Source organism: Alternaria dauci, chromosome 1, assembly GCF_042100115.1.
Source record: "Alternaria dauci strain A2016 chromosome 1, whole genome shotgun sequence".
NCBI lineage: Eukaryota > Fungi > Ascomycota > Dothideomycetes > Pleosporales > Pleosporaceae > Alternaria > Alternaria dauci.
This window is the reverse complement of record NC_091272.1, coordinates 12662-38719: the sequence shown is the minus strand read 5'-3', so window position 1 is coordinate 38719 and position 26058 is coordinate 12662. Positions and strand designations below refer to the sequence as shown.

The window sequence follows — 26058 nt, the reverse complement described above, 5'->3', positions numbered from 1 at the left end:
CTATTTCTATAGTCTAGTAACTAGAAAGACCTTACTATACTTTTTTAGCACTTACTATACCTAGACTCTATTAGCTAATAAATTACGAACTTACTATAGCTATTTAAATCCTTTATCTTCTAAATAGTAGGGGATAACCTATTTTAAAGTAGATTAATCTACTTTCTAGTAGTATTAGGTATTAATAATACTATAAACTACTTATAAGAGGCCTATAATTTCTCTTATATACTAGTAGGAGTTATATACTATACTTATATACTAGCTATTAAAATTCTACTCCTAGCTACTTAGCGCCTAGCCTAGTAGTAAGGTAAGCTAGAGAGGGAAAACTTTATAAAGAAAAGAAAATAATACTTAGTTAATAGCTTATATAGCCCTTTTAGTAAGATAATAAGCCTCTTAGCTTACTTAAAGTATATTACTATAAATTCTACTAATACTCTAATCTTACTATAGTTAAAAGACTAAGGGACTCTCTATATAAGGGGTTAGCTAATTTATTTAAAAGATATCTAGGCTATAGTTACTAGTATACTATAGTAGGTAGAAGACTACCTATAGTGTAACTTACTATAGATATTAGCTAAGGTAGACTACTTTTAGATACTACTTAGGAAAATCTAGGATAATATTACCTTTAGCTAATATAGCTACTCCTTTCTTTCCTACCTAGATAATAAGTTAGTAGGTAGTCTTAAATAGACTATTTAAAAGATAATAGATAGTCCTTAGGGATATAGGCTATTTAACCCCTAGAACTTAGCCTAGTAGCCTTAATTAGTGCGCTACTATCTTTATTAGGTAGAAAAGTTCCTTAAATACCTCCTCTTTTTAACTTATATTATAGGAGGGCAGCCTACCTAAGGAACTAAAATTACCTCTACTTACTACTAGAATAGCTATATATAAGACTAGAATATTTATATAATAGATAGCTAAGTAGTTTTTATAAGCTAGTATTATAAAAGCTAGGTACTATAGGATACACCTAAGGTAATACTATATTTTCTACCTTAGAGAGTTAGTTAGTTATTTATAATATTTCTTATATATATATAGCTACTTACTAAGTACCTAAAAAGTAAGTAACTAGGGATTAGCTATACTAATTACCTCTAGGCTAACGCTACTAGCCCCTAAGAGACTAGTTAACTTAGTAAGATTATTATATATGAAATAAGCCTCTAGCTAGGCTACTAGCTTACTACACTAGAGTATTACTATATAGCTATTACTATTAGGTAGGAAGTTATTAGTAAGGAATTTAGTAAAGGTATATAAGAGGCCTTAACTAAGGGAGAGTAGGAGGAGCCTAAAATATAGCTAGAAAGTAGCCTTAACCTTTAAGTAGGCTAAACTAAACTTACTAGTACTTTATACTATAGGGTTAAAATAGGTATTATATCCTACCTTAGCTACTAGTCGCTTTAAATATTCTAGTATTTAAGTAGTAAGTAGTACTACTTTCTCTAGCTATTAAGCGCCTTACCTCTAGCGCTTATACCTAAAAGCGTTAGTAGAAGTGTAATAAATTTAACTAAGACGTAATAAGATTTACTTAGAATAATTACGCTAGGTTAGTACCCTAAAAATAGCGCTACTTCTACTATAATTTAGGTAATATATACTAAGCTACTACTTATAACTATTAGTAACTCTAATCTAAAAGTACTAGTTTAGAAGGTATTAAAAAGAGAAGGTCTAATTACTTTTAAATTACCTAAATAAGAGATTACTTTACGTGTAATTCTTTTAAGGGAAATACTACTAGTTATTATTCTCCTAATAAGTAGTAGAAAGAGTCTTCTTTTTATAGCACTTACCTACTAATTAAATCCTAGGGTTACTATTATTATAGTCCTATTTTACGAGCTTATTTAAGACCTAATAAGGTAGTTAGTAGAGGTAAATATACTAGTAACTAAGTAGGTAGCTAAGTATACTTTAAATACCTTAGCTACTATAGTTATAGTTAGCGCTAATACTATAGAGGAATATAGATTCCTTACCTTTACTACTATCCTTTCTAAGGGAGGCTAGCTAAAGTGTATTATTATAGATAAGTATTATTTAATATTTACTAGCTATAACTAGCGCCTAAAATTAGCCTACCTTAACTAGCTACGTATAATTAAGGTTTAGTTTATCTTACTTACTACTACGTAACCCCCCTTACTTAAGTATAAACTTAGATAGGCTATAAGCCTACGCAGCCTATAGTATATACGCGCCTCTACTATACGCCCTAATATCTAGTATCTAGTTTAGTAATATTAGCCTAGGGTATTAAATAAAGAGGTAGAGGTAATTAGGCGCTACTAGTTAGTATAGATCTTTAGTAAGTAAAAAGTAATTATTTATTACTAATATAGGAATTAGTGCGACTTACTTAGAGGGTAGTTAGGCTACCTATTCTTCTATACTAGTATAGAAGTAGATAACTAAAGCTAGGCTCTAAAAACTTAGCTTTAAAATAGGGGGCTTATTACTACTACTTTATCCCTTAGTACTAGTATTAACTACCCTAATATTATCTATACTCTTTACGTTAGCGCGCTATATAGGATAATTAATTTTACTTAAGAGTCTAGGTGTACTAGAAGAGGAGGTAAGTTTATTAATTTAATTATCTTAGTAGAAGAACCTTAATAGGCTATACTAGTAGTAAGTAAGCTATTAGATTACTAGTAGCGTATAGTAGATTAGGGCGCTATCTATAAATTTATCTATACTAGCGTAGGTGTATATTAATAGAATATCCTAAGCCTATATCTAGATAGTTAGTTAGCTATCTATACCTAGATTTAGGTAACTTATTATAACCTTTATAGGGAGGGTATATCTAAATAGGTTACTACTTTAAGGTAGTAAGCCTAAGAGGAGGCGAAAATTTAAGAAGTCCTAGTATAGTTAGTAAATAGTTATATTACCTATTAGCTTATTAGTAACCTAAACTAGTCTTAATACTTATATCTCTATTACTATAGAGGAGGGTATACTATAGAATTATACGAGTAGTATAGGGAGGAGTATATAAGATAGACCCTAGTAATATATACCTACTATAAGTATAGCTTAAACTAATATTTCTATATAATAGGCTAGGATATTACTAAAAATTATTAGTAGCTAGGTATTATAATACCTATACTATTTTTTATTCTTTAGGAGGGTAGTAATATACTAAGAAGGCTAAGGTATATACTAGATAATCCTCTTAAGACTAATAAGTAGTTTATATAAAAGTATAGTTATTAAAAATAAGGTACTATTATAAGTAACGCTATAGTTATCCTTACTACTATTCTAACTAAGCTAGAGGTACTATAGTAGATTTATAGTAATATATATCTATAAGCCTCTACCTCTATCCCTATTCCCCTACTATCTTTTATTAATCCTCCTATCTTTCCTTACTCTTTTACTTTCTTCTCCTCCTCCTCCTCCTCCTCCTATCTACCTTATAACTTATATATATTTTTCTCCTTTTTCCCCTCTAGTAAGGGATATCTATATACTATAAAATTAATAAATAAAAACTATATAAGTTTTAAAGATAAATAAAAACTATATAAGTTTTAAAAAGATAAGCTACTATAAATATCTAGCACCTTAGAGGAAAAGTCTAAGGCGCCTTAGTATAATAAAGATAAGGTATAGAAACTTTAATAGGCTACCCTATAGGACTAAATATACTAGTGTAGTAAGAAATATACTATACTATAAAGGCACCTACCCCCCTATATAGATTTACTATAATATCTACTACTAAAACCTACCTTATAGTAGAGTTCTAACTCTAATATCTCTAATATATTTAGATTTAGATATAGTATAGTAACTTTAATAGGCTACCCTATAGGACTAAATATACTAGCGTAGTAAGAAATATACTATACTATAAAGGTACCTACCCCCCTATATAGATTTACTATAATATCTACTACTAAAACCTACCTTATAGTAGAGTTCTAACTTTAATATCTCTAATATAATTAGTCCTAATCTATCCTAGTAGCTATTTATTCTAAAGGGTCTTACTATAGGTAGATAAATACTAAAATAGTAGTTATAGCTATAGTAGAACGCTTTTACCTAAGAAGTTTAACGTCTTTCTACTTTAATTAGCCTAAATAGGGCTAAGTTTAGGTAGATAATTCCTTAACTTTAGAATTAACGCTTAGGGGTTTACTAATATAAGTACGTTTTTTATAGACTCTAGGCTTACTATAAAGCTAGCTAGAGCCTACCTAAGCCTACCTATAGGTTACCTATCTTAATCTATAGCTAGAACCTATAACGTAATCCTTAGAGTTAGTAACTAAGTACTAAACTAGTTACTCCCTTTTAGAGCTACTTTTAAGAGAGATAAATCTATACTAGTAATATACTATAGCTAAAACTATAGGTTATTAAAATACTACCTAGACTATAAATAGTCTAGGGTTAAATAGACCTATACCTAGGGACCTAATACTTAGGATTTAGGCTATAGACTAAGTTATAGTAGGTTATAAATTAAGACGCTTCTCTATTACCTAGCTACCTAAATAACTTAAAGCTACTAGAGTTAGCTCTAACCCTTAGATCTTAATTTACGCCTACTACTTATTAGCCCCCTACGTTACTAAATTCTACCTAGATTAAGGTTACCCTAGATCTAGGTAAGGGATAGGAAAATAGATAATAGTCTCTATAATTTAATTTTAAACACTTATTAAAGGCTTTAAAGAAGCTAGCTATTACTATCTAAGAGTATAACGCGTACTACACCCCTAAGACTAGTAGGCTAGCTGTTAATAAATTTAAGGTAAGTCTTTAGTAAGAAGAGATAAAGATACCTAATACTAAGTAGAGCTTAAGTATATAAATAAATAATTAGTAGTTATACCTTTTAGAAACTAAAGGGCGCTATATGCGTTTAAAATTTAGTAATTACTAAATAATATTATTTCCTAGTCTATACTAGCCTTCCTTATATATAAACCTCTATTACTAAAGGTCTCTAAAAACTAAACCCTTATTTTTTACTACCTATAATTACTTATAAAGAGGTAATCCTATAATTTACTAATAGGGTAGAAACTTAATTAAACTATCGCTACCTAGGCTATAAAAAGTAAACACCTATATAAACCTAGAAGAGCTACTATCTACACCTATTAGATCCTATTTAGGTAGGTATAATTAAGTTAACTATAACTATATTAGTAGAGCTATTTATAGTTTTACTTCTTACTTAAGCCTCTATAGCTTTATCTTTAAGATAAGTATATACTAACTAGTAGAATTAACTAGGTAATAATTATTTACTAATAGCGCTAAGGCGCTATAGCTAAGCCCCTAAAGGAGTAAAATTATACTAAGAAGGGGATTACTAAAGCTATCCTAATTACCTACTATAAATATACGTAGGGTATAATTACTATAGGTAATTATTTATTTACCCTTACTAAGTTCCCTAAGGCGTAGTCTACTATAAAGCCTAATTAGCGTTACTACTAATAATAAGCCTATAGTATATACGCCTTAAGAGGAGTACTATTATTATAAGCCTTATATATATAAAGTATAGATAGACCTACTTTAACGTACCCTAAAGATAATTTACTTATCTACTATAAGGTTTCTAGGGCTTTTTAGTTACTAAAAGTAAGTTTAGGTCTAGTACTTAAAAATCTTACACTATAGTTTAGGTAGATAACCTAACCCTTTTAAAAACTAGCTATAATTTACTAATTTAAATAGGCTTTTACTAACCCTTATAAGCTATTAATAGTCGCCTAGACCCTAGTAGCGCGCTAAATAGAGTTAACGTCTCTAACTACTACCTAGGTAATAGGGCTTATAAATATAAGACTAAAAATAGAATATAGAAGATATAGCTACCTCTAGGGGTAACCTACTATAATAAAGTAACTAGTATAGCCTAATAGCTAACTATCTATAACCTAAGGATTTACGTAGGTAACTAGCTATAAATAACCTACTATACTAAAGTAACTAGTATAGCCTAATAGCTAACTATCTACTACTAAGGGAGAAAAGTAGGTAGTTAGCTATAGGTAACCTACTATAATAAAGTAACTAGTATAGCTAAATAGCTAACTTTCTATAACCTAATACCTATAGTGTACTACTAGCTATAGATAACCTACTATACTAAAGTAACTAGTATAGCTAAATAGCTAACTTTCTATAACCTAACACTTATAGTATACTACTAGCTATAGATAACCTACTACACTAAAGTAACTAGTATAGCCTAACTACTAATATTTAACCCTTAAATTTAAGTAGGTAGTTAACTATAGGTAACCTACTATACTAAAGTAACTAGTATAGCTAAATAGCTAACTTTCTATAACCTAACACTTATAGTATATTACTAGCTATAGATAATCTACTACACTAAAGTAACTAGTATAGCCTAACTACTAATATTTAACCCTTAAATTTAAGTAGGTAGTTAACTATAGGTAACCTATTATACTAAAGTAACTAGTATAGCTAAATAGCTAACTTCCCCTCCCCTAACTACGTAAGTAGGTAGTTAACTATAGGTAACCTACTATAATAAAGTAACTAGTATAGCTAAATAGCTAACTTTCTATAGTTAGATAATAAGGATAGGTAGCTAGCTATAGGTAACTTACTATATTAAAGTAACTAGTATAGCCCTACTACTAACTTCCCCTCCCCTAACTACGTAAGTAAGTAGTTAACTATAGGTAACCTACTATAATAAAGTAACTAGTATAGCCTAACAGCTAATATTCTATAACCTAATACCTATAGTAGTTAGTAAACTATAGGTAACCTACTATAATAAAGTAACTAGTATAGCCTAATAGCCCTCTTAACTATATAGCTAGAGTACTATCTTTCCTTAAATTAAGGTTACGTTTATAGAAGGGTATTTTAACTCCTTTAGGTACCTAATAAATTAAGATACCTAATAGAATTATACTTTACTACCTATAAGGATAAAGTATTAGCTAGTTTAACTACCCCCTTTAACTACTAACTTAGCTATTTACCCCCTAGGTTACCTACCCTACTATATTACTACGCCTAGCTATATTACCTTTTTAGTAGCTAACTTAGCTACTTACCCCCTAAAGTTACCTACTTTACTACGCTACTACGCCCGTCTATATTACTAACCTTTACTCTCTCCCCTAGAATAAGAGCCCCCTTAGTAATTTAATCTACTTTTATTCTTAGTAGAGTTAATTTCTACTCTATATATTAACCTTATTAACTTTCTACTATCTCTAAGTCCTCTCTTATATAGTGTAGGAACACCTTTTAGTTTAATTTTCGCCTTATAGGGTTAAGGTAGTAGAAAAGACCTTAGAGGTGCGCTTTTTTATATAAGAATCTAAGTAGATATACGTAGCCCTATATAAACTATAAGCTAGTTTTAAAAAATATAGAGTCTAGTAGTTTATATATATATAGTAATTTTAGAGAGTAATAAGAAGAAGAGAGTAACTTTAGAACTAGAAAAAGTAGAGTCTAGTAGTTTAAGAAAAGATAGAGTCTAGTAGTTTAAGAAAAGATAGAGTCTAGTAGTTTAAGAAAAGATAGAGTCTAGTAGTTTAAGAAAAGATAGAGTCTAGTAGTTTATATATATATAGTAATTTTAGAGAGTAATAAGAAAAGGAGAGTAACTTTAGAAGTAGAAAAAGTAGAGTCTAGTAGTTTTAGAAAAGATAGAGTCTAGTAGTCTATATATATATAGTAATTTTAGAGAGTAATAAGAAAAGGAGAGTAACTTTAGAAGTAGAAAAAGTAGAGTCTAGTAGTTTAAGAAAAGATAGAGTCTAGTAGTTTATATATATATAGTAATTTTAGAGAGTAATAAGAAAAGGAGAGTAACTTTAGAAGTAGAAAAAGTAAAGTTTAGTAGTTTAAAAAAAAAATATAGTTTAGTATTTTTTAAAAAAAAGGTTTAATACTTTATTAATATATATATAAAGTAAATATTATATATAGAAAGGTAGACTAGTTATATAAGTAGCTTATATTTAGGTAAAAAAAAATAAGTAGATAAAGAGTATAAAAAAGTAAGAAAAGGTCTCTTTTTATATACCTTAAGGGAATATACTATCTATATACTAAATTAAGTAGAATTTAGAAGTATAGCTTAAGCTAGTCCTAGTAAAGTCTAGTAATTTAGAGGGAAAGAAAGAAAAAAAGAAAAAAAAAGTATCTTCTACTCTAAAAATATAAGTAGTAGAGTAGTAAGGTTATATTTTTATAATAAGTATAATAGTATTATTAAAATAAAATAAAAAAAAATTATTTTTTTACTTATTAATTATACTATAAAATAGATATTTAGTATAAAAATAAAACTAGTTAAATAACTTTTTATTTAAGTAAGAAAGAAATAGTAAATACTAAAGTAAAAAGAGGAAAAAAAAGTACTTAGCTAAATAGAAAAAAAAATAAGGTAGTTTAAAGTTAAGCTAAATAAGGATTAATTTAAATTAAGTAATACTTCTTTTTACTTTAGCTATTATATACTTTTAATAATACTTTTAAATAAAAGTTAAAATTAATACTAATAAGGTAAAAGATTTAAAAGTATAAAAAAAATCTATTAACTTTTATAGTAAAGATTTCTAAAAAAGCTTTAAAAAGAATAGTAATAATTAAAAATAAACTAATCTTAAGTTACTAAATAGTACTAAGGTTTAAATAGTTAATAAAGTAACTATATAATATAAATTATATAAAAGAAAATAAGTAAAGTAAAAAAGTTTATAATAGTTAAAAAATATTAGTAAAAAATAATAGAGTAAAAGCTTTTAAGTATATATAAAAAGGAGAAAGTAAAAAGAGTAGTATATACTAAAAATAGTAAACTATATTAGAAGAATTATTAGTACTATAATAGAGAAAAATAAAGTATTAGTATAATTTTATTATAAGTAAACTATAAAGTAAGTAGTTATATTAGTAGCTAGAAGATAGTAGATAACTAGTATATAATATAAAGGTACTAGAGGTAAAAAATAATTCTTTAGTTTTAATTCTCTAATATAAAAGTACTAGAGATAAAGAATTATTAAGGTTAAAGTTAAAGTTAAAGTTAAGGCTAGTATATAATATAAAGGTACTAAAGAATTATAAACTAAAACTAAAGAATTATTAAAATCCTTATAAGTATATAGAATTTAAAATACTATTTCTATAATTATACTAGTATAGTAACCCCCTTTCTATTATAATTTAAGTATTTTATTCCTTAACTTATTATTATATTAATAATTAGTAGTATAAATAAGATTTAAAACTATTTTATTATTTTAAAAACTAACTTTAGCTAATAATCCTATTAGTATAATATATATACTACTCTATATCCTTTTCTTTATTAAGATTTCTATAAAAGAGTATTATTACCTAGAGGATACTAGGCCTAACTAGGCTTAGCTCCTCTTTATAAAAGAGTATTACTACTTAAAGGATACTAAGCCTAATTAGGCTTAGCTCCTCTCTTAGCTCTCTTTCCTCTTACTATATCTTCCTCCTTTCCCTCTTCCTCTCTTCTAGAGGTTATCTACTATTCTTTATTCTAAATATAAGCTACTTTTATAATTAGCTTACCCTTTTATATATAACGTCTACCTTATATAATATAAGCTTTAAAGTAGTACTATTACTAATAAAGTAACTATTTCTAAGAATTTAATAAAATACTAAACTCTTTTAGTATTTTTCTTTATTTTATAACTAAGAGGTATATTTAATATTAGAGTAACTAGGGTAGTTATCCTTTAGAAAGTATATCTACTATATAATAACTACTCTTTAGACTTTATAGTCTTTTTAGAATTACTAATTAACTATATTAGGATTATCCTCTACTAAAGGTAGAGGTTTTAGAATAATAATATTAAGATAAGATAAAAGAAGAGGTAGTTAATTAAAGACTTTTATAGTATTAACTATAAAGTTATATATATAGCTATAGTACTTATATTAAAGACTATAATACTAGTAGACCTCTATAAAGATATAGATATATATAAGAAGTATCTCTTTAATATAAGTTAGAGTAAGTAACTTAGGTAGTATAAGCCTAAGATTAATATTATTAAGTTAACTAAAAAGTAATATAAACCTATCTATACTAAAGTAGTTTATATAATCTTCTAAATAGGCTAAATATTTATAGTTAAAGATATTAATCCTAAATTATATATAGTTATAAGTATTATATATCTTAAGATAAATCTTTATAATCTTATAATAAAACTTAGTAACTAAGACCTTCTTAAAGTCTATTAGAGTATTAGTTTCTAGGAATACTAGGTCTTCTAAGTTTATAGGTAGTAGTATTTAAGGTATATTATATATAAGGTGCTCTACTAATTTAAATTTAGTAAGACTAATACCTTAGCTAATACCTTTACTAATACTACTCTTATTATTATACTCTTATATTTCTAAATCTAGCTAAGATATAAAGATAGAAGTAGTACTATAAGATAAGCTTATATTACTAGGTATAAACCTTATAAGCGTAGATAGTATAGGTGTATATCTTATACTACCTATACTAGCTACTATAAAGTTAACTAATAGTAAAGATATTATACTTCTAAATATACTATTAAGCTATAATATTAAATTAAGATAAGATATAGATATAGTTATAGTAAATAAAAGTAGAGGAGGTATAAGTAGAGGCGTTTAGGTATAAAGTAATAATAATAGAGGGTTTAAGTAAATAGGCGTAGGTAATATAATTCCTAGATTTACTATTAGGGGTAGGGATAAAATAGAAGTAAAGGCTAAGGTATATAATATAAGGCTCTAATACTTTAAAGTTATATATACATTATTATATTAGTATATACGCGTAGGTAGAAAGTAAGTAATATAGTTTTACTTTTATTTCCTAGACTAAAACGCGTTTATTATAGTACTTAGTACTTTACTATACTTATAGTACTTAGGTAGTAGTATTATAGGAGGTATAATAGGTAAAATAGGTATATAAATAGTTATAATTTAGAGTAAGAAGGTAATATAGTAACTAGGCTAGAAAGGGGGTAAGTAGGTATTAGTTAGTATTAGCCTAGTGTATAGGCTAAAAAAAGATAAATTTTTAGTAGAATATTAGGACGCTAAAAAGGGAAATATATACTAGATAAAATAAAGGACCCCTAGTACGTAATATAAAGGTACTAGAACTAAAGAATTATTTTCTAGTTTTAGTTTTCTAATACAAAGGTACTAGAACTAGAGAATTAGGGTTAGGGTTTAACCCTAATTAGGGTTAAGAAATTACTATATACTAGAACTAGAGAATATAGAACTAGAACTAGAGAATATAGAACTAGAACTAGAGAATATAGAACTAGAACTAGAGAATTTAGAACTAGAACTAAAGAATTTAGAACTAGAACTAAAGAATTTAGGGTTAGGGTTTAACCTTAATTAGGGTTTAGAAATTACTATATATTAGAACTAGAGAATATAAAACTAGAACTAGAGAATTATAAGCTAGAATAAGAGAATTATAAACTATAACTAAAGAATTATTAAAATCCTTAGAAGTTTATAGAATTTAAAATACTATTTCTATAATTATACTAGTATAGTAACCCCCTTTCTATTATAACTTAAGTATTTTATTCCTTAACTAATTATAATATTAATAATTAGTAGTATAAATAAGATTTAAAACTATTTAATTATTTTAAAAGCTAACTCTAGCTAATAATCCTATTAATATAATATATATACTACTCTAAGTCCTCTTCTTTATTAAGATTTCTAAAGATTTATATTAGTATTTATTTATATTTATATTCTCTTTAACTTACGTATTCTCTTCTAACTCTCTATTAATAAAGTTATAATATTCTACTTCTAACGCTATAGTAGAAAGGAATTCTCTTTTTTCTATAATACTATTATCTACTATAGATACGTAGTAGAAAGTCTTAGTACTTTTATAATAAATAATTATAAAATAACTCTTTATTTTAAAAGTCTTAGCTCTAGATAGTAGGTATACTATAGAGGTAAACAGTATAACTAGTATAGGGTTAGAGGTAGGATAGTAGCTATAGGGGTCTACCCCTAGGGGTAAGATAGTATCTATAGAGTACTACCCTTAGGGGCGAGATAGTAGGCGTAGAGTGCTGCCCCCAGGGGCGAGATAGTAGGCGCGGGTTGCTGCAAGTTACTGCAAGTTGCTACCCCCGGGGGCGAGATAGTAGGCGTAGAGTGCTGCCCCCAGGGGCAAGATAGTAGCCGTAGAGTGCTGCCCCCAGGGGCGAGATAGTAGGCGCGGGTTGCGGCAAGTTGCTGTAAGTTGCTGCCCCTAGGGGCGAGATAGTAGGCGTACACGTAGCGCTAATGTTACTGTCGTTATGCTTGGTGAAATGCTGTGTCTGTAGATCTAATGAGTGAAATTGCACCTCCGCCTGTCTACTCTTCGTAGATGGTGCGTATAGTAGTATCTAGATAGTAGATGTAGAGTGCTGTAAGTTGCTGCCCCCAGGGGCGAGATAGTAGGCGTAGAGTGCTGCCCCCGGGGCGAGATAGTAGGCATAGAGTGCTGCCCCCGGGGGCGAGATAGTAGCCGTAGAGTGCTACCCCCGGGGGCGAGATAGTAGCCGTAGAGTGCTGCCCCCAGGGGCGAGATAGTAGCCGTGGAGTGCTGCCCCCAGGGGCGAGATAGTAGCCGTAGAGTGCTGCCCCCAGGGGCGAGATAGTAGCTGTAGAGTGCTGCCCCTAGGGGCGAGATAGTAGGCGCGGGTTGCGGCAAGTTGCTGCCCCTGGGGGCGAGATAGTAGGCGTAGAGTGCTGCCCCTAGGGGCGAGATAGTAGGCGCGGGTTGCTGCAAGTTGCTGCAAGTTGCTGCCCCTGGGGGCGAGATAGTAGGCGTAGAGTGCTGCCCCTAGGGGCGAGATAGTAGCCGTAGAGTGCTGCCCCTGGGGGCGAGATAGTAGCCGTGGAGTGCTGCCCCTAGGGGCGAGATAGTAGCCGTAGAGTGCTGCCCCCAGGGGCGAGATAGTAGGCGCGGGTTGCGGCAAGTTGCTGCCCCTGGGGGCGAGATAGTAGGCGTAGAGTGCTGCCCCTAGGGGCGAGATAGTAGCCGTAGAGTGCTGCCCCTAGGGGCGAGATAGTAGGCGCGGGTTGCGGTAAGTTGCTGCCCCTGGGGGCGAGATAGTAGGCGTAGAGTGCTGCCCCCAGGGGCGAGATAGTAGGCGCGGGTTGCTGCAAGTTACTACAAGTTGCTGCCCCCGGGGGCGAGATAGTAGCCGTAGAGTGCTGCCCCCAGGGGCGAGATAGTAGCCGTAGAGTGCTGCCCCCGGGGGCGAGATAGTAGCCGTAGAGTGCTGCCCCCAGGGGCGAGATAGTAGGCGCGGGTTGCTGCAAGTTGCTGCAAGTTACTGCCCCCAGGGGCGAGATAGTAGCCGTAGAGTGCTGCCCCTAGGGGCGAGATAGTAGCCGTAGAGTGCTGCCCCCAGGGGCGAGATAGTAGCCGTAGAGTGCTGCCCCCGGGGGCGAGATAGTAGCCGTAGAGTGCTGCCCCCAGGGGCGAGATAGTAGGCGCGGGTTGCTGCAAGTTGCTGCAAGTTACTGCCCCCAGGGGCGAGATAGTAGCCGTAGAGTGCTGCCCCCAGGGGCGAGATAGTAGGCGCGGGTTGCTGCAAGTTGCTGCAAGTTACTGCCCCCAGGGGCGAGATAGTAGCCGTAGAGTGCTGCCCCTAGGGGCGAGATAGTAGCCGTAGAGTGCTGCCCCCAGGGGCGAGATAGTAGCCGTAGAGTGCTGCCCCCGGGGGCGAGATAGTAGCCGTAGAGTGCTGCCCCCGGGGGCGAGATAGTAGGCGTAGAGTGCTGCCCCCAGGGGCGAGATAGTAGCCGCGGATTGCCGTAAGGTGCTGCCCTTGGGGGCGAGAGTGACTAACACTCACCGCTAGACTTACAGCGGCCTATGCAAGAATAGACGGCTTCTCGCCTACTTATACCTTGTGTAGTACCTCTCTATTGCTTTCTTACCTTCTCTTATCTCTTTTCCACTTACCTTAGTTTCTGTGTTCTTTCTAACAACGTTGCAATGAAGCGCCCTCTAGCAAACGTTTTAACCAAAAACAGCAAACGGCAGCGTACGAATGATCCAGAGATTGAAGAGACAACTCCTATCCACGAACAAGCTGCGCCATACCTACTCGCTATAGCGAAGTTTCCAATCGATGCGCTTAGCGCAGAATGGAGTTTTGGTGTCAATAGGTCTATTGACACAGCACACCAGCGCCGCCTCTGCGAGATCTTTAACGAAACTGGTATTCTTCGACGAGACCCTAGCCACCAACTGCAGATTGCCTGTTCTAAGGAACACGTAGAGCAGATGCTTCATCATCTGAAGGTGGAATTGCCAGCTCAGAGCACAGTTACTTCTGCCACGTTTGCGGATAAGGAAGGATTGGAATGGCCGTCGTTCAAGAGCTGGAAAAGCGTGACTGGAGGGACAGCGGAACTTATTACGGGTCACCATCGTGTAGAGGCATTCAAAGAGTATCTTCGCCTTCGGCAGTTAGGAGAAGAGGAGAGGTGGTGGGTGTGCCGCATCTACGATAAAGGCGGGTGCCCCTTAACGCGCGTACTGTGAACAACAGCCCCTAACCTTTTTAGACACGCTACCACCAGACACTCGTGTTAAACTTCGGGCGAATCGGGCCGATATTACGCTCCCTGACAATCATGGCCAGATATGGTCCGAGTTAACCAGCCTGTTCTGCACAAACGCCAATCTCTTTCAAGGCTCAAGCAAGTCAGTTGAGAAAGAGATGAGAGAGCATCTTCAGCTTAGTAGCCGCGTCAAGTTCCCAATACGGCGGCTAGTTACCCTGTGGAGAAATCAAAACTGGCAGCCCCTGCTTACGCGTTGGTGTTCTACCGCAATTGGGCAGGCAACGTTTAATCTCTCCACTTTTGAGTGGATGGCTAGTTGTCGGATAGATGACGTATGTGTAACCCGCCGCCGAAATACTCTGACCTGTCTTGCTAATCTACTGTCTAGCATTGGTTCGCTGCGTTTGAGAACGTACTTCGCATCTCTACATCTATTCGAAAGCAGTATGGGGTTGACGCCAGTTTAGCAGACTGGAACACGCTAGCTAGCCTGCCCCAGGCACGAAGTCCCCATGACGTACAAGACCTGTTCTACCCTGGCGAGGAGTTAGACAAGGATCCTGGCCCTTCCCATACGCGCCGGCAGGGCTTCTTCCCAACTCTAAGCAATGAGGCCTACCATGCGCTATACTCCACTGTACTTTCAAAGCCCACACACACGTACACAAACATCCTCGCTCTCTTAAAAACCCCGAAGAAAGAGGGGAAGCTTATGAGGAGTATTATGACCCACGTCAGCCAATGGGTAAACAGCGGATCCGCCAAGGTGTCTGACAGCGACAACAACAAACCCGCACTGCGGAAGTATCTAGTGCCCGTGCTGCAGAGCAGGCATGCCGGCCAGGCTGATCAAAAATCTCTTGACCTCCAACAAGAAGTACTGCAACACGTACAGCAAAATGCGGAAGCATTCACAAGCTCTATACTAGACCGCTATATTGACGAGTACCCAAGTGCAGAGATCAAGAACTACGGCGCACGCTTCCAGCATAAGGTGTGGAGAGAACTGCTGTCAATTGTGACCAGTTTCACAGGGCCAACCTTGCACAACAAGCACTTGGCGTGCCTAATTCAAAGCGATACCTACATAGCGCGAACGCCTACAATCGCACAAATCGCGTGTGATGCTATCTGTCAGGTCCCTGAAGTCGTCAACGAACCTGCGCTCCAGTCTACTAGGGCAGCAAACGACTTGCTAGAGACAATTCAGGTCGCAATCACTGAATGGATGTCTAGACACACTCTAGAAGACTCTGATAATACAAGTCAAGAGGTTCCGCTGCCCGCAAGGCACTCTAACGCCGAGTCTAGCAGAGAGAGAGAGCTCAATCTGACAGTCTCTGAAGCGGCACGTAGCGTTTCAGCACGGTCGAGTTCGGACCAGCTTACCCCAGAGCTAATTTCTCACCCCTCAACTGAGCCGCGCATACCCAAGGCATCCCAGCAGACCAAAGTTCAAAACAGGGGGATTGAGGACTTGAGTCTAAGCGACCTTGCTGCAGCCCGAGAGAAACACCGTCAGAAACGCACCCTTAGCGACCAGGTAGCTGTAAAGGGCAGTGCTTCTCTAAGCGAAAAGACCCGAAAGAAACACCGTAAGAAACACACCCTTGGCGACCAGGTAGCTGTAGAGGGCAGTGCTTCTCCAAGCGAAAAGACTCGACAGAAACAACGAGGGGCTTGGAGGAAGTAATCCGTATCTGACCCTAGCCCTAACCCAATAGACACTGTTCCTCTCCTCTTTCCTCTGCACTGGATATTGTGATTCTCGATCATCATCTATCGATCTACCCTACAAGATCCTCAGCCCTTAGCCAACGTACTATTTTATATAATACTGTTCTTATCATCATGTCTTTAGATCTTGCACAACAAAACGATAGCGATTACGATAACAGCAGTGCTGGAGAGGAGGACGGCCTGTACCAAGATGTGCAACCTGATGAGCACGATAGAGAACCTGACGAGCATGATGGAGAAGAATACCACGAGAGCAGCCTTGGGGACGAAGACGCAATAGCGAATAATCAACTTACCTGGGCTATTGACCACAGCGGAGGTGACCACCGACTACCTGGTGAGTTTAAGAGCATCCTACTTGTACGCATATAGTAACTACGTAGTAGTGAAGGGATTTATCAAGATGATAGACAGCCCCGAATTTAACGGCAGTAAGGCTATTGGAATGCTGCAGAAGCGATACACGATAGACTACGGATCGAGGCGCGTTGGGTCCCGACCAGCCAAGCCTGAGGACAAATTTATCCCTGAGTTCCACCTCGACCTTATCATTATCATCGGCCGGCCGCTCCAACCCATTGTGAAGTTCTCTACGTTCTTCGACCACGTAACAATCAGCTTTAAACACTGGCGAGCTCCATACAGCGCTAAACACAGCCACGGACTGTCGTTTGATATGGAGCATCGTACCTTCCGTCTTGCAAAGGGTGGAACGCGCGAATCTTGGTTTATTGTTATGCACCCTGTCGATAGCACAGTAGACCCTCTTCTGTCAGGCAGCGAACGTCGCAAACGCCGCGAGAAGGCGTCTGAGCACAGCGCTCTCAAACCCTCCCATGCCCTGTTCCTTACGTCGTACATTAAGAAAGTCTTCCTTACAGGCGTATTACTTGGAGAGGGTGTTGAGGCTTCTTGGAAATTGGATGGACCCCAGTCGCAATCGATCTCAATCGTCAAGTGGGAAACGTTCCAGGAGCAGTTCATGGAAGGGTGGCCAGAGTACGTGCGCAAGAACACGCAGGATCCGTTCTGGACTGAGAACCTGCCAGCGTTCCATGCGTATGACTACGGGCAGAACCTTCCAATTGAGTTGTCTACTGAGCAACTCAATAGTCTGCCTAAGGAAACCCGGTTGCGCCCTGATGACGAGACGTCTGACTCTGATGACGAGACGTCTGACTCTGATGACGAGACGTCTGACTCTGATAGCGAGACGTCTGATTCTGGGAATGATTTGTCAAACTCTGGGAATGATTTACCAAACTCTCAGAATGATTTATCTAACTCTGAAGACGCGGCGGCTAGGTCCGAAGGCGGCGCAGAGGGGGCTACGCCCCCACAGAGCGGTACACAAACAGGCGATCCAATTCCCCCGCCGCACGACCATCAACAGCCGTTTGATAACTACACACAGGATCTTCTACGCGCACTAGAGGACAAGTATAGACTGGAGAGCATTGAGACGGTCTCCTACGCGCTAGCGGTCGACATCCACTCAATAGCATCTTCCAACCTCCCTAACGCCTCTAATGACGTCGGTGTCATTCTCGCACCTGCGCGCTGCCTCCTTGCCAATCGCAACAACGTTGTTCGCCAATACCAACACCCGCGCGACTTTACCTTCTACCCTCTTGCCTTCCATCCATCGTACGGCAACTTCTCCTCCGCGCAGCCCCCAGCATTCCTACGCGACAACGTGCTCGCTGTAATGGAGGACAACATGAGCTATCAGAACAACGGTGCGAGCGTGTTGACTAGTGGTTATTTTCAGGCGTACTCCAACATTAAGCGAACTATACGCCATAGCCCCGGCAACTTACTTGCTACCAAGGGCATTGCCACGGCTGCCCTGACGCTGCCAGATCAGGATGGCAACCTAAACCCTCGGGTAGCGGCGAAGCGGCAGCGTTTACTGCGGAAATTGCGAGGCGAACAGACTCCTGATAACCCTACGTCTTCCCAACCGTTCGCTCGCGAGCAACAGCGGATTAAAGCCGCTATAAAGGAAGAACTGTACGCGTTTAGGATGGAGCAAGTTCTGTCTGTGCAGGTGTCGCAGTTAGCTGACGGTCAACGGAATTTTGCGACAGTGCTTCAACCTATCCTCCAGCTAATCCGGTACTTCTCGCTGGAACAACCTACCTACATTGATGTCCTCTTCGCGTTCAAAGAACGCATCTTTCCAAAGGTTCTCTCCTCCTTTGCTAGTCTGTTCGCGCACGCATCAGACGAGTTTTATCGTCGCTTCAAGGCTGCTGGCTCTAAAGGGCTGCCTTTTGCCCTAGCGGAAGGTGTGGCCGCATTCGATCGCCTTGGCAGCTACTGCTTTACTGGGTTCCCCCGGTCTTTAGTGGGCTCAGTGCTCGGGCCTCTCTGCACCATAGAAAGCATTGAGCAGGGTGGGTGGCCGTTTATCGACCCCAACATGCTCAATCTGCAAGGCAGTGGCCATGCTAACCTAGTGCGTTGGCCGCGCATGGACAATGGACGACCTATTATGATGCACGTTGCTTCCATTCGCCACCACTATGGGCCCCAGGTTGCCGCTTATTGTCACAGCGAGGTATGGTTCCGTGAGCTTGGTGGGCTCACAGGTAAAGGGCCTCGTGGCGCAGAAGAGTTCCTAGTAGAGGTGCTCGAAGAGATGTGGAAGCCGCAGACAATCGCTTTCGTAACACACCAATTCTATCGCGCTCTGAACAAGGGCGGACGGGGCAATGCTCAAAGCGTAAGCCTAACAACACTGCAGGCACGACAGGAGGCGCAAGAGCAGGTGACGCGTTGGGCTGAAAGCGAGCACCCCTTCTCTGCAGGGTTCGTGCAATTAGCGTTTCAAATATCAGCCGCTAACACAGTACAGGGAGTACGAGTCGATCTTTCCTGTCTTTTATCCAGAAGCGACTTCGGGTTTGAGAAGCCAGACGCGACGCGACTTTGCGCAAGAGCTCTACTGGGAGTGTGTTAACAGCCATGGCCAATCTAGTAGCTACCTCTTTTCAAAGAACGCGAGCTGGTTCACTGTGTTACGCGCTGCCGTGCAACACGCCAGGGCCAAGGCGATGAAGGAGGAATACTGGATCAGCGCCATAATGTCAGCTCTAGCGGCGTGCCGCATTGACTGTGTGCCTGGTTCATACCATGGCCGATTGAGCTACCGGAGAATGACGCGGCTAGTCGGTAACGTTCCGGCCCCATCCGCTATAGCGGCGAGACCGGGCAGCCTCAAGCGGGCAGCGATTGAGGCAGTACACCAAGCAAAGCGGCGCTCGCAAACAAAGAGTACTATCGACTTTGGTTGCCAAATCCCTTTTAACGCCATCCCGCCGCTAGTTGAAAAAGGTTTTCAGCAGTTGGACGGCCAGTTCTCAAAGTCCGGCATGAATCAGAAGGTTCGTGAACACTACCACAGAGCACGTCAGTGCCTCATCGAGTGCTTAGGTCAGCCAAAATGCGATCTAATGCTCATGTTGGTGTTAACCCTTGCATCCTCTTCAGCTACCCCTACTGTAGCGGTGAATGCGACTGAGTTTTCCAAAGGACCAACCAAGAACTCTGAAATGTTTGCGGCCGCCTTGGTAACAAGAATGCTCTGGTCTCTTCGACCAGATTACTTCCCGTCGGAGGAAGACGATGGTTGGGTGCTTTCGGTACGGGAGATGACGAAGAAGATTGGTAAGACTTCCCTAAGAGAGGCCCTTTTCCCAAGTAAGAAGCATTGCTAACATAGTACTATCTGGGGTAGAGCACAAAGGTTGCAACAACCGCTTCCTTCGACAACTGCAATGGATTCGGGTTACTAGTGGGCGTCGAGACTCCCCAAGGAACAGCGACATAGCGATCAACTATGATTCCGTTCTTGAGAAGAGACGTACAGAGTTAATGCGACTACGGAGCGATGCTAAAGGTTTTATTCAATGCGTGTTTGGTAGTTCTGATTATGCATGGGTTGACCGATGTCATACTATTATACAGGAGTCCCCAGTGTAGAGTAAGCTATTATAGCTTCCACTATAATTTTACATCTTCTCTCCTATAAAACACGTATATACTATATACATCTTCTATCCTATACAGCTTTTGAAGAGATTAATACACGTTACGTAGTGTTATGATTTTTTAAAATATTTCGTATTAACTGTAAATTCAGAAAAACACCAACCCCAATATTAACCGTACTATCGTTGTCGCATGTAATCCGTTTCTTAATCTTAACTGTGTCTCTTCTCTACTATTTACATAATTAACGTAATAGTAAAAAGACGCAGGCACTAGAGAATAGAGCCTGCGAAGTCTACATTGCATTAGTGGCTGAAGTAGCACAGTGTAGAGGCATCCTGTTACTATTCTCCGCAGGCAAAGGTAATAGCACCTTGCGCGGCAACCTTTAAGGAAAAGAGAGGAAGCCGCTATGTGTTTCGCTCTTCTTTGTAGTTATTTGTAGATTTGTAGCCTGCGGTGTTGTTGACTTATCTGTATCGCAATACGACAGCAGCTTCCTAGCAGGCTGTAATCGTCGAGAGCCACGGTACAGCCGGTGACTTAGACGACAGACCTAGCCTAACACTAAATTGGCAAGCTTCCGCAACACGGACGCATACACCCCACCTGCTAATAAGCACCGCTATGACTAGCAACTCTCGTCTACCTCACTACTTCCGTAGAGTGTCGCTAGAAGCTCAGCATTGTGCTCTTCGAGCCCATCACTCTTTTTCCGCAGCGCATAGTTCAGGGTCGTCAGGTAACCCGGTTTATTGTTCAACCTATAGGGCTTACAGGACAGAATAATTCAAGTACCGACATCTGTCGCAATGGCGCCGGCGATGCCGGGATACTTTCCGATGCGTCAGAATCAGTGTCATCTTCGGCTTCGCTGTCTGGAATCTCTGTTAACCCCACCGCCGTAGCTAGCGCATTCGCTTCAATGCTAAGCCTCTCCTTTCCAGCAATCGGCGCACCAGTAATTCCATCCGGCCCTAGCCAGGCTTCGAGGGCCCTGCTTGCCGTGCAAATTTCCGGCCGTTCGCGCTTCACTAGCTCAAGAAAAACATCGCGCTGGTTCTTCCGCAGCACACGCTCGAGCCAATGGTTTGAGACCTCTTCGTGGGGTATGAGCAGCAGCGATCCCCAGCCTAGAGCTTGAACTATGTCGAACCATCGTGTCGCTCGCTTTAGGCGGTAACGAAAGGCTGCGTGGTCAGATTTAGATGGTGATTGGCAAACCAGATGGACCAAATATGTGATAGCCTCTGTTCGTGCCTGGCCCTTCCCGTACCTGTTGCGAGTTCTGTCGTTACTGGCTAGACGATCAGCGACCTGGATTTCGTCGACCTTGCGAGCGTACGCCTTCCCTAGCAAAGCGAAAGCCCAGCGAGTGCCAATGTTTACAGCTGCAAGCATCGTCTCGTACCGTGTGCACATGTCCCAGGCAAAGCAGAATGCATTGTCGGCATCAGTATGAAGTGTTGCGCTACTATCCACTGACTGCGACATTTGCGTCTGGGTAAGAACATAACGATCTACTGGTTTTACCAAGAACGGCGTGCCCTGTTTCCGCCAATTATGCAGGAACTGCGCAGCGCTGTACTGCGAGGTTGCATTTCCAAAAGCACGCGCTTTTGCTAGCATGCTGCAGGCAGTATAGTAGGGTGTTGGCGAGGCTGTATAGAAATCAGCATCTTCCGCGACTTTTTGCTTGAAGATCCAAGAGATCGTCGGCTCATCGTCTGGCGCAATGCTGCCGTACGCCATACGTTCCTGCGCAGGCATCTTCTCAGGCGGTTCCTTTAAGCCTATCGCCTCGAGCTTTATTACACGCGATCTTTCTAGCTTTCTTGTACGCCGTAGCTCTGCAAGACGATTCTTGTTTGTAACTGTTGCGGACCTCTTTACGGATAGAGGCGTCGTCGCACTCTGGTTTTCGCTGTCCTTGTCGCTTGTTCCGCGCTCGTGTCCCCCCTCCGCTCTAGCTGTGTCTTTGCCAGCGTGTACTGTCATAGTGTTGACTTCGCTAGCCCTAGCCGTCGATTCGTCCGCGCTGTCCTCCTGTATTGCTAGGCGGTTTAAGCTGTTGGCACGGATCTCGCTGCGAATAGGCGATGAGGAGGCTGGACGTTTACGGTACGGCACAAGGTCGCCTGTAGCCCTCTGTGCTGATGGCGGTATGCTATCGTCCTTGTCTGAGTCTATAGCCATGCGGTCCTCCGCGATGCCTTCCGTTGGCGTCATTAGCCGCGCTGTAGTTAAGTTTCTAGGCTCTAGAGACTTACTACTAGCAAAGTCCATAGCAGCGCTTGTGAGACGCCCCCAATTTTCTGCGTCAAGTGTGCTGGCACCCAGCGTCTCTTTCAGCAGCCATATCGCATCTAGTGTCGAGTGGGCTATGAAAACCGGCTTGCACGCTTCGTCGTCGCCTACTTCTGGAACGATCCATCCCGCGTATCGTACATCGCCTGGTACACGGCATGGTTCTGCGAGACGACGCGCAAGAAATCTGCTGTAGGACGGGTTAGGTGGGCTGTATGCTAAGTTGTTAGCGACTGTAGCGTCCCACTGTGCAGGAAAGCCTCTTCCGCTGTGTTTATCCTGACAATGGTCACTATCGAGCTGTAACTGATCCATTTTAGAACCAAGGCTGACGCTCTAAGCCAGCGATTAGTGTGTGGGTAGAAAAGTAGTAAGAATAACAGCAGAGAAAAGAAGACGTGGCATGGAAAGCAGGGGGCCAGGGCGTGCCGGCAAGGTGCGGCATATAGTCGCACCGACTAACAAGGTAGAGTACGGTCCCTAATCCCAGAAGAGGTCGCGTCCTTGAGTGTAGAATACATGTTATTTCTCTTTTTAGAGTGCTATTCTTATATAATATTGAATACTAAAGTTTAGTTGTTGAAGACACGAAAGATCTCAAAGAGGTAGTCCTAGATAGGGAGGGTCGCTCTGCCTCGTACATCTAAGAGCGCAGTTCCAAATAATATAACACTAGTATTTGCCTTTAGAGGTGCAGCGTGAAGAAGGTTGGAGCGCCAGCCCTAAGGTAGTTAAAGCGTCCGAATGTTCCAGCTGCAAGGTTGCGATATGGCTTGGGACGCAAGTTGCCGCAACGGTTGGTTGCCAGCGAGGGCAAGTTACGCAGAGACCACGGTATGGCTTCATACACCTACTAACACCTTTTGGGCAACTCTCTGGACTGTCCAAGGTACTGCATGACAGAGTTGTCAACAATCAAGCCAATCAAGCTGGGTGCCCCAGCTTAGCTTGATTAGTGGGTACCTCTACCTCAGCTTAGCTTGATTGGCTTGATGGTTAAAATTAATAAGCTTGGCTTGTTTAGCTTGATTAGCTTAACAAAATTAATCCCCCTTTCAAGAAGCTTAAAAGGGGATAGTGTAGGGGTATCCTTATATAATCTTATCACCACGTGATCTTATCACCACGTGACCTTACTTACTTACTTTAACCTTCTTTATAGAGTATTAATTCTATCAAGCCAATCAAGCCAAACAATCAAGCTAGCTTATAGTAGCTTGGCTTAATTGATTTATACCTCTACTCTAGCTTAGCTTGATTGATACGCCAGCTTGATGCCCCAGCTTGATAGCGATCAAGCTGGCTTGATTGTTGACAAGTCTGCTGCATGAACAGACGGTTGTTGAACCAATGAACAAACTGATTCCTAATGGTTGTCGCTGTAGAGAAAACGTCGAGGTAGGCAGTATACTCAGTCCTGGACGGCACGCTGGGACTCTGCCTTGGCCACTGGTTCCTCAGATCTTCCACGAACGAGTCGATCGCCCTAGTTTGATTCTCCTGAAATGCGGCGTGCAATCCTGTCGTGATGCTGCTGTTCAGTCTCCGATTCTCGCTTTGGTAGATTCGCTTCATTGGAATCTGCAAACGCCTTGGTGTTGCACAGCACCGTGTTCCGAATCGCATTCTTGTTGAAGTCCTGTCCCTGGTCTAGCTCGTATTTCAGTGCAGTAGGTGGCTGTACCGCCGAGAGCTTATATACCCTATAGGCTGCAGCTAGAGCCTGTATCGCATCCATGTCTGACTTTTCGGCGTAAGCCGTCGTACAAAACTATGTCATTAGATCACGATATGGCTTGGGAAGCAAGTTGCCGCAACGGTTGGTTGCTAGCGAGGGCACGTTGCGAAGCGGTTGCGATATGGCTTGGGACGCAAGTTGCCGCAACGGTTGGTTGCTAGCGAGGGCACGTTGCGAAGCGGTTGCGATATGGCTTGGGACGCAAGTTGCCGCAACGGTTGGTTGCTAGCGAGGGCACGTTGCGAAGCGGTTGCGATATGGCTTGGGACGCAAGTTGCCGCAACGGTTGGTTGCTAGCGAGGGCACATTGCGAAGCGGTTGCGAAGCATGGAGTAGTATTTAGTGTGGTAGGTTGCATTCGGCCTGACTCGGAAGACCACGCGCCCGCAAGTCAGGCTGACAGCAGCGCTTCCACTCACAACGTTACCTAGGTACAGCAGTAACTTGCTATTGCTAACAGAGGCAACTTTCTAGGCTTCCTACAGTGGCAGCAGTAGGCAATACGTACAGCGTTACTCTATGTTAGTCTGGTGCGCCTATATCGGTATTGAGTCATGGGATCGATTTTGTACTACAGACTACTTGAGAAAGTTACAGTATGTCTCCGCGATTTCCGGGCAGTCATTCCTTCAAAGTATCTCAGTCTTGCGCCTTTATCGTGCTCTGAAAATAGCCTTTAGCTTGGAGGTTCTTGACTATCCTCATGTCAATGGTGTCTCGGCATCCTTGAGGGGCAGTAGTTGTCAGCCATTCAACGAAGACTTCGGCGAACCTCGTATTAATGCGATGTTGGCGTTTCGCAGCCTGTTCAGCAATATGCGCGTTACTCTGAGGCTCAAGACCATGCAAGATGTTGCCCTCTGTAAGCGATATTGACTGACACATCGCGCCCGTTGCACCCACGAGAATATAGACGCCATCGTCGACCTTGCCGCCCCCCTCATCCCAGACCTTCTTCCACTTGGGTACTTCCTTGTCCCGTGTCACGGCGTTGTAGGCATGAACAACGTGTTTCTCTCCAAACGTTTGGCAGATGTAAGCGTAGATCAGAGCACGTGACAATGTCGAGCTCGCGAGTACGACGTACTTGGCTCTGTACTCTAGGGTTTCTCCTTGGTGTGCGCGAGGACGGGGATGGGGAATGGTCGTCTTCTTGTTGCGTAGCTCTTCCAACGTCTTGTGAATGTATGCGACCTTGGCTGAGCCCTTGCAAGCCTCCAATGCAATGTCCCAGATGAATGAGTGTCGAATTGTGTCGCTGTTCACAAGAGCTGTGCGGAGGTTTTCGTTGTTATTACTGAGACTGCGGTGAGGGTCGAGGATCCGATCTCCGATAAGCTGGTCGGCATCCCAATTGTTGATTGCGGCCATAAGGTTAGGAAAGATGCTGACATGTCGCGCAATGCGGTAGGCCTCGGAGTCTGCGACTGCGCCTGGGGGCATGGTGGGCTTGGACTTCTTGCTGCTCTCTCCCCCTTGGTCTTCCCAGGCCTCCACTTCCTTCTCGTAATGCTGTTTGACCGCGGCTAGCACGCGAGACTCTTCTTGTTCCACGTTAGCGAAGTAACACGCATCGTGCTGCAGATACGTGAAGTTGACAGTAA

The 26058-nt window shown here is 40.3% G+C and overlaps 2 protein-coding genes across 2 annotated transcripts; one reads left to right on the top strand and one right to left on the bottom strand.

The window, feature by feature from the left end:
* Nucleotides 1-16524: 16524 nt before the first annotated feature.
* ACET3X_000002 (uncharacterized protein) lies at nt 16525-19872 on the top strand (the record flags this gene model as incomplete). Its single annotated transcript, XM_069447337.1, has 4 exons — nt 16525-16750; nt 16800-19227; nt 19274-19802; nt 19852-19872. The coding sequence occupies 4 exons, from the start codon at nt 16525-16527 to the stop codon at nt 19870-19872; spliced, it is 3204 nt and encodes a 1067-aa protein (XP_069310244.1).
* Nucleotides 19873-21168: 1296 nt separating this feature from the next.
* ACET3X_000001 (uncharacterized protein) lies at nt 21169-22638 on the bottom strand (the record flags this gene model as incomplete). The annotated part of the gene is made up of 1 exon (XM_069446232.1): nt 21169-22638. One exon carries the CDS (start codon nt 22636-22638, stop codon nt 21169-21171), a length of 1470 nt encoding a protein of 489 aa, XP_069310243.1.
* Nucleotides 22639-26058: the final 3420 nt, after the last annotated feature.